This window comes from Thunnus thynnus, chromosome 20, assembly GCF_963924715.1.
Source record: "Thunnus thynnus chromosome 20, fThuThy2.1, whole genome shotgun sequence".
In the NCBI taxonomy this organism is placed as follows: Eukaryota; Metazoa; Chordata; class Actinopteri; order Scombriformes; family Scombridae; genus Thunnus; species Thunnus thynnus.
Genome location: NC_089536.1, coordinates 1,832,885 through 1,841,653, shown reverse-complemented (window position 1 = coordinate 1,841,653; position 8,769 = coordinate 1,832,885). Strand labels below are relative to the sequence as shown.

The 8,769-nt window shown below is 38.0% G+C and overlaps 1 protein-coding gene across 1 annotated transcript in view; it reads right to left on the bottom strand.

The window, feature by feature from the left end:
* Window positions 1–5,270: 5,270 nt before the first annotated feature.
* LOC137171823 (microfibril-associated glycoprotein 4-like) overlaps window positions 5,271–8,769 on the bottom strand; it is a 4,238-nt gene continuing 739 nt past the window's right edge. The window contains exons 2-6 of the mRNA XM_067575975.1: window positions 7,381–7,536; window positions 6,627–6,665; window positions 6,407–6,503; window positions 6,139–6,306; window positions 5,271–5,640 (exon numbers count right to left, since the gene is read on the bottom strand). Coding sequence (XP_067432076.1) covers window positions 5,384–5,640; window positions 6,139–6,306; window positions 6,407–6,503; window positions 6,627–6,665; window positions 7,381–7,536 — 717 coding nt within the window. The 3' untranslated portion in view covers window positions 5,271–5,383. The remainder of the gene's footprint in view (window positions 5,641–6,138; window positions 6,307–6,406; window positions 6,504–6,626; window positions 6,666–7,380; window positions 7,537–8,769) is intronic.

Below are 8,769 nucleotides of genomic sequence, written 5' to 3'. Positions count from 1 at the left end.
AAAGCTATTTTGTGTATATATTTTTTACTCAAATTATTTTCCTGAAGTGAATTTAATTCCATTGAAATGTAAAAGGCATAGGACTGAAGATGCAGGAATTAAGTTTTGAAATCAGTTTTGCTAACTATTACATCTGTACTGTTGCTAAAATAATGTCTTGTTTCAGCAGCAAGTCAACATTTCTGGGAGCGGAGCTGGACTTGTGATTCTGATGCTCCAAATTACACAGTGAGTTTCATTTTTACTTTGTTTTATATGACAACATGTCCAAATAACTTAATTCTATGTTGATAATATCCCATCACTGTCTGTGTAGTGTTGTGTACTTGTAGATTTATTACTCTAGTGGCCTATATGAAACACATCAGCAATCTGCAGCAATATCCCAGTCCTTCAGTGTTGCATTCCTGGACAGATGCAACACTGAAGTGTGCTATTTATACTACTACAGTCTATGATACACATTGTTTTTGTTTTTCAGGTGGTTCACAGGGATGTAAACTTGATAAACACACAAAATCTCTGATAGCTCATGATTTATTGTGAAGGTCCAACAGGAAGTGTTCATACTGAAAAACACTCAGCTGTGACTTGATGACTTCAGTTCAAACACTCACCGTCCACCGTCCTCCGTCTGAGTCCATGTCACAGTACACCTACACACAAAAACTCAATTATTTGTCTCAACAAGACCTACAAATCATACACTGACATCCCTGACCTAAATCCAACAGGAAGTCCACAATTCACTCATGAAGGTATGACTTTGTGCCAATTTTGGACCCCCAAGAAACACTATCTCCTTCTAGGGCGTTAATGGTATCGGCTTCAAACCTTACTACATGACTTATCACACTGTGCTGAACAACAGTTATTAAAAACTTTGTAATAACTCAAACGGTTTAGATTTTAAAAGCCCTGAAAGTTGGAGTGCCACATCGCACGTTACAATGTAAACCAATGGGGAGGCAATCTCTAGGCATGGACTTTGTGTCAAACTGAGGCTTCTGACGTCTAAACTATAAGTCTGACCACTTTCAAACCTGTATCAATGGATTCACGACGAAAATTCCTACTAAAATGTGATTTTCAATAAGATTTGGCCAAAGTAATGGGATTTATGAAGATATTTCCACTAGAAGACTGCTCTGAAATCCTGCTCTCAATCTGACAGGGAGAAGGAGGAAAGAAAGGCGGGGGATGGGTGTGACAGTTGAATGTAGCTCAGTTTTATAGGATATAGCAGAAAGGTCTATATACTTATAGTACATTATATACAAACTTTGTATGAGGTTTGGGGTTATTATCATTTATTTTACAATAATTGTAGGTCTTATATGTATTATTAATAGTGAGGATGACCTATGAAGGGAAAAAATGGAGTGAGAGTGACAGTTTGGTGATAAAGTGCTGCAGAAAAATAAAATCAAAACTAAAATTTGTAGCTCTGAGCTGCAGTTTTTCCTTCATCAAAGTACGACTTTGTGCCAACTTTGGACCCCGAACAAACCCTATCTCCTCCAAGGGTATTGATGGTATCGACTTTGAAACTTTGATCCATGACTTATGACACTGTGCTGAACAAAAGTTGTTAAAAACTTTGTAATAACTCGAACGGTTCAGATTTTATAAGCCCTGAGAGTTGCAGCGTCACATCACACCTTACAATGTAAACCAATGGGGAGGCAATCTCTGGGCATGAACTTTATGTCAAACTGAGGCTTCTGACGTCTAAACTATGAGTCTGACCACTTTCAAACCTGTATCAATGGACTTGCGGCGAAAAACAAAAAAATGTGATTTTTAATGTAAGATTTGGCCAAAGTCATGGGATTTAGGAAGATATTTCACATGAAGAGTACTCTGAAATCCTGCTCTACAACTGCTCCTGGTGATGTCACTCCCTCAGTGCTGTAACACATGACACAATACACACTCATTATCAAATCAGAGGAGAAAGAAAAGACTTTAAAACTCACACTCTAATATCTCCAAAACAGTAAAAGATAGAAAAAACATGTAAATTCAAGATTTGTAGGTCAACGTCTCGTGACTCATTTAAAGTTCAAATGAAGTTTGTATCCAAAACTATGTGGAAGCAGTAAATGATCAAAAAAGTGTGAGTTTGCTCACACTCTCCATTCAAATATATGAGTATTTTTCTGTGTCCAGCTGCAGTTACTTATTGTCTCTACACACCTGACAGTACACATGTCAGGTGTCAAACACAATCAAACTTTGACCAGGTCATGTGGGATAAAAGTCTGTACTTTTCTAAAAATAGACTTGATGAAAATGAGGAAATTAATTTCTTTTACAACCAAACTCATCAAGAGTTTTCAATTTACTAATTGAAATTCAAGTGAAAGGGTCAAAAACTTGCTTAATTTTGACGCCACAGGTGTGAGCAAGACAGAAATGTCTCACCCTGCAGAAAATTCTCATCCTCATACCGTTGAGGTTTGATGTTTCACTATGACAGAGGAAGTTGCTATAACTTTATTGTAAATGCTCCAGTCTGCACCAAACTTTACATGTTTGATAAGAGTCCCGGCCTGAACACGTCTACATGACAATATTCCATCAGTGATGCAAACTGGATGAATAACACCCTCTACAAAATTTCAGTGAAGCAGCCCCAGCAGCAGGCAAAATAGTGGCCAAAGGAAGTGATGTTTATCTCCTTCTTGCACTGTCTGAAAACAGCCCGGGTCTGAAGACATCTACATGCCCGTGACAGAAGCCCTTCGACTGCGCCACGGCCCGATTTGCACGGAGGCACGAGGGCCCGTTCAACGCTACTTGCAGCTTTAACTTCATTTATTATTATTTATTATCTATATTATTTATTATTTCCATAGTTTTGTTTATATAAGGCTTCATACAGAAACACATCAGCAGCTTTCTCTCTTCATTAGTTGAAAACAAGCAGTGGTGGAAGAAGTACTTAGATTCTTTTCCAAGTAAAAGTAGAAATATCACCATGTAAAAATACTTACTTAGGAGTAAAAGTCCTGCATTTAAAATCCTACTTAAGTAAAAGTACAAATTTATTACCAGGTAAATTTACTCAAATGTAAAAGTGCTCATTTTGCAGAAAATCTGGCTGTGAATATATTAAATACATTGAATAAAGTAGGGGAGACTGGGGATGGTTGCAACAAGTCTTATTCCTCCAATCAGAGTCATGCTAGAGTGATGACACTCATGCTGCACGCGCTCAGTTAGACCCTCTCCCCACCAGGAAGACAGAAGATACTTTCAAAATCTGTTTCTGCATTTACTGAAAAAAACGTGAAAGTATTTTTTTTCATGAGCTCACCTTTTGTATGAAATAATCAAAGCTTAGTTTGAATCATTGTTTTGTTGACTTCTGAGTGACACGGTTATCATGTGTCTGGGTCAGCGTGTCTAGCTAGCACATGATGTTTTGTCATGGCTGACATGGTTGCAACCGTCCCCAAACTAAGCAGCCATATTAAAACAGACCACACAACAGTATTTTTAAACATAAACAAATCATTGTGATGAACATAATCATTGGAGTTAATAACGCAATCATTTCATTATTTCATATTAATGTAATCTTACAGTAATGGTCCAATAGCAAATAGTAAGCCATTATTATTATTATTAGTCTTTATTAAACAAGGACCATGCACAAAAAACATTAATCTCAAAATGAGAAGAGATGATTTATGCCAGATTTAGCTATTAGCTAATTTCCATCTGCAGTTCCTGGACAGGTTCACTGAACAATCAACAGATAATATAAACATTCATTTACATGCATCCGTTACATACAGTAGTCTCTATCACACTAACAGTTCTACAGACAAATCTAAAATCACACATCGACATATAAATACCAGCACGTTCATCCAGTACAACTATAGAATTACAATTCATTACAATTTAAAATCTGAATCACTGTAAAATGAATGTTGACATGACTGGTTGCTCAGTATTCATTTTTGTTTTTTTGCACCATGGGAAAAAGAATGAAAGTCTGTGCAGGTTTTCAGCTCAGCTGGAAGCATATTACAATGTTTAATGGTTGTAAATGAAAAAGCTGATTGTGCAGAGGGATGTTTAAGTCTGAGTTTAGAACAGATCGAGAGGTCCTGCTCATTTGCTCAAATTGTTTGTAATTCAGTGAATAAATAAAATAAAAGTAGAAATAGTATTCTGTTTGTTTTTCAGTATGCCAAGAGTGAGCGAGACGGTTACTAACAGAGGGTTTCCCAAATATTACTGAATAAATAAATAATACTATTGTTGTAAAACAATATATATTTTCAGAATACTGTGCTTATTGAGACCAAAAGCTGAAGTTAATTAGTTAAATTTGATGTATTTTTAACATGCAGCTGTCCCCAGGTTTGTGGTCAGTTGCAACATCTAAGTTCTTCCATTCAAATAAATATTGTGAACGATATGTCATATGTAATCATCTTTAAGCTATTAGCTTAAAATAAGCTTAAAATAAGCTAATAGCTTGTAATATTGGATCATTTGAACATTTATTGAAATGAAAGCATGTGAGAAGTTTAGAGGGAAAAATCACTATTTGGTGGAGCTGTTAACAACTCATAGACATGTGAAATGTGACCCCGACTACACACTGCTTTTTGTAAGACGTCAAAAGCCAAAAAGGTTGGAAACCACTGGTTTCATCTTTAACAATGTGTTGTATTTTAAAAGCTTGTTATATTATCCATTGTGTCAAATCTTCATCTGAAAAGTAACTAAAGCTGTCAAATAAATGTAGTGGAGTAGAAAGTACAATATTTCCCTCTGAGATGTAGAAAGTAGCATCACATGGAAATACTTAATAAAGTACAAGTACTTCAAAATCATACTTAAGTACAATACTTGAGTAACTGTAGTCAGTTACTTTCCACCACTGTGTGACAGTGTGAGGGTTCATGTGTAGTTTGTGTCCTGCTGAAAGCTCAGATATACAGTCAGTCTGTGGATACAACTAGATGGAACTAATACAGACAACAGAGACATCTAGTGGTGGAACGTGTTCATTTCAGCAGAGTTCAAGCTGCTTTTAGCTCCAATACAAGTCAACTCCGTCTGTCGTTTGGTTCTTCATCACTTCAGTGATGTCATGTGATGTTCCTGATGGAAGCTGCTCTGTATTTGTTCCTCTGGATCCTCCACTAAGTTCCCCACCTGTCCAATCATTTCTCTACACCAACAGCTGTTTGACACAAGACTTTACACCCAGCAGCTGCTCACAAACACACTCTACACCTGACTTTAACTGATGCTGGAAATATTTATTTGAAGTATCTGTGAAGTTACAGACTAGATCAGAGAGAAAGAAAGAAAGAGATCAACAGATATTCTGCTGTTTGTGCGTTCTGGAGAATTACTGCACAGGACGAATCTTCATGTTGAAGGTCTTCAGGGAGTAATTAACGCCTTTCCATGGGCCCCACTCCACTCCTACAGCAAAGATAGTGTCATCAGCCCCCCAGCGATAAACCCCATTGGGGTTTGCTTCGTAACAGTTTTTGTACCAGAACGCCCCCAGGTATTTTCTGGCACAGTTCCCGTCTGTCCTGGAGTCCTGGTCTTTGTCGAAGGTGGTGAACTTCTGTCCGTTGTGATAACTCATGCCATCTCCTACAGAAACACAAGAAAACAACAAGTGTCTGATCACAACACTACTGCTAATGACACCATACTATATAATGTTATATAACTATTATCACTACAAATGTCACTACCAATACAGTACTACTGCTATGGTTACCATCTGTACAAATACTTCTAGTACTACTAGTACTGCATCTGCTGCTGCTACTGTAACATAACAACATACAGTATGTCATGTAGACAAGAACTGCAAAAGGTTGAAGGGATATAAACGCCTGAAACCTGCTGGGCCTCATTTACATTGTTTCCCTTTAAATGTGTTTATAAAAACCAAAGCTTCCATGTAATTAATAAAACATGAACAGACCACAGATTTGTTGTTACTGACTTGAAAATCTTTGTGAATCTGTCTTTAGCTGAAGGAATCACACAAATAATCCAATATAAGGACAGAAATCTTCAGTGTCTCCATGTGGAAACTAAACATCAGAAAAACAAAACTATTACCTGCTAACAGTAACTGACCTGCTCCTCCATCAGTGAATCCAGACACATGCAGTGTGTATCCATAGGACTCTGGATCAATGGAGAACGAGGAGTAACGAGCAGACGCTTTGTTTCCACTGAAGTCCTCCATGTCGACCAGCAGCTCGTACTTTTTCCTCAGAGTCAGATGGAAGAGACTCTCAAGACCTGAAAACACACAAACATGAAGTCACGTCAGAGTTTAATGTTTGTTTTTATGAACAGTTTCATGAAGTCACATGACTGTTAGTTTGGTTTAATTTCTCACCGAGCCAGTACTCTCCAGCAGCGATACCAAAGCCCTCCTTGTAGTGATCCCAGGGCCTGTAGAAGTTCACCGAGCCGTCCATCCTCCTCTGGAACACCTGAAGTGTTGATAAACATACAAGATCTCTGACAGCTCATGATTTATTGTGAAGGTCCAACAGGAAGTGTTCATACTGAAAAACACTCAGCTGTGACTTGATGACTTCAGTTCAAAAACTCACCATCCAACGTCCTCCGTCTGAGTCCATGTCACAGTACACCTACACACAAACACTCTCATTAGTAAATATGATCCTTTACTTAAAACTACATTCAATCAATCAGCAGCTGCCACGTCTTGAATCTGAAGTATCTTAAATTGATAAAATAATGATAAAAACATTATTCCAACAATCATTTCACTCAATTATATACTGTTTGTGATGCATTCAAGAGGTTAGGTGGTTTTAAATTACAAATAATTTTTCTTTATAGGGGATAGGGGTAGGGGGACCCCTCTCAATTATGTATCCTTCAAAGTTTTCTCCTCCATTTTAAAACATAACCAGACACCCATGGTGAGGAGCACTGATCTTTCTTATCCTAGGTTTGGAAGAAAAATATATGTACTATCTGGAGTGTATATCAAAAATGCTGCCCAATAAACACAAATTAGCAAATAGAAAGTCTTATGAAAAATGTGTTGGTTCATAAGGTCAAAGAGAGGTTGAGTGAGTCAGTTGACCACAAATATTGTTACTTTATTATGAAACCTTAGCACAATTTAGCTAAAGTAGCTAACGTTAGCCCATATGTACACAAGCTGCAACTCTGGGCTTCAAACTGGTTTCAGTGGAAACTGTGTATCCAACCAGTAACACAACTACCTCCACTTATATCTGCTGGTTTAGTAGAATCAACCTGAACTGTCTTCACATGGTGACTCATCTTTGAACCAACATCTTCTAACTGTGTCCCAGAGAGGATGAAGTGTACCTGGACAGCAGACGTGGCTCCGATAGGATAGATGGTGTACACTCCGCTGGGTCGGGTGTTGTCATGGTTATAGATGTCACTGCAGTCCAGCGGGAGGACGAGAGGTAAGCAGGAGGTCAATACTGGAGCCAGCAGGAGGAGAACCACTGAAACCAGCTGCAACAGAAACACAGCAGCAGACACAAAATAAACTAAAACTAAACTCAGTGGGAAGATGCACTCTCCAATTTAGTTAAAACAACTGACTGTATTTTGGCATTTTGTGGGTTCTTACACAGAAACCCAGAGTGAAGCTTTAAAAGTGCAAAATACAGAGAAAATAGAGAAAAGTAAACTGTAAGAAACTCTTGTGTCACCACCATAAGCGGAGCAACCGCTGGGGCAGAGGGGGCAGAGGGGGCGGCCGCTCCAGGGCCCACGCTCAGTAGGGGCCCGCTGGGGACGTAGAGCGTGACCCAATTCACAAGCGCAGCAGGAATAGTAGAGTTTAACTCTCTTTACTTTTTCAATTCTTCAGTTCTTATCACTATGGCTTTAATCCCCCCTCCAACCACAATGTGGAGTAGCGCTGTCTGTATTTCTGCTCCCTGCCTCCGCGGGAAATGAAGACTGCAGAAGCATTCATTCAAAGTTTATGACTAACTTCGCTGAAAACTTTAACCAAAATATGAGCTCTTTATGTCTTTTTATGTGTGTGGTGAATGAAACTTGCAAGACGAAGTTTCAGCCGTCTGAAGCTCATTATGAGCTATTTGTGTTCCTGCATGGATGAGGCCAGACTATCCAACCTCACTGTAATGGACCAAACTAAACTACAGGCTTAGCAGGGACAACAATTGGTGAGTGAAACATGTAATTTCCATAACTTATGGAAATTATGTTATGTACTGGATCTTGTACTGGGACTAAGAAGTCATTTTTCCCAGTTTTGCATTTATAAGTGGTTCAGTCACCTGCTGACTGTGTGTGATTTGAGAATGAGCCTGTGTAGAAGCTCTGTCTGCTTGTCTGAGAATTCATTCATGGATATAGAAAACAAGAGTAAGCTGAGTCTTTGATACATGCAGTGATTCTTTTTGACATGAACAAAAACTCTTAAAGAATAAAGAAATTCATATGAGTTACGTATCTACAGTATATGTGCATTGTTTCTTTTTGATGAGAACATAAATACGCTGTCATTCTAGAGTTTTTCTAATTGAATGTAATGTGGTGTAACCTTATTTCTTTATAATGACCTGTCTGACCACACTGCTATTATAAGTGCTTAGTGTCAGACTTAATTTAGCTAATCTTGATAAATGTGTAGGGTCACAAGATGATAAAAAGTATAAAATAGAAAAAAAGACCAATTTCTGTTCATTTGTTTTTAGATTTTTCTCTGATTGC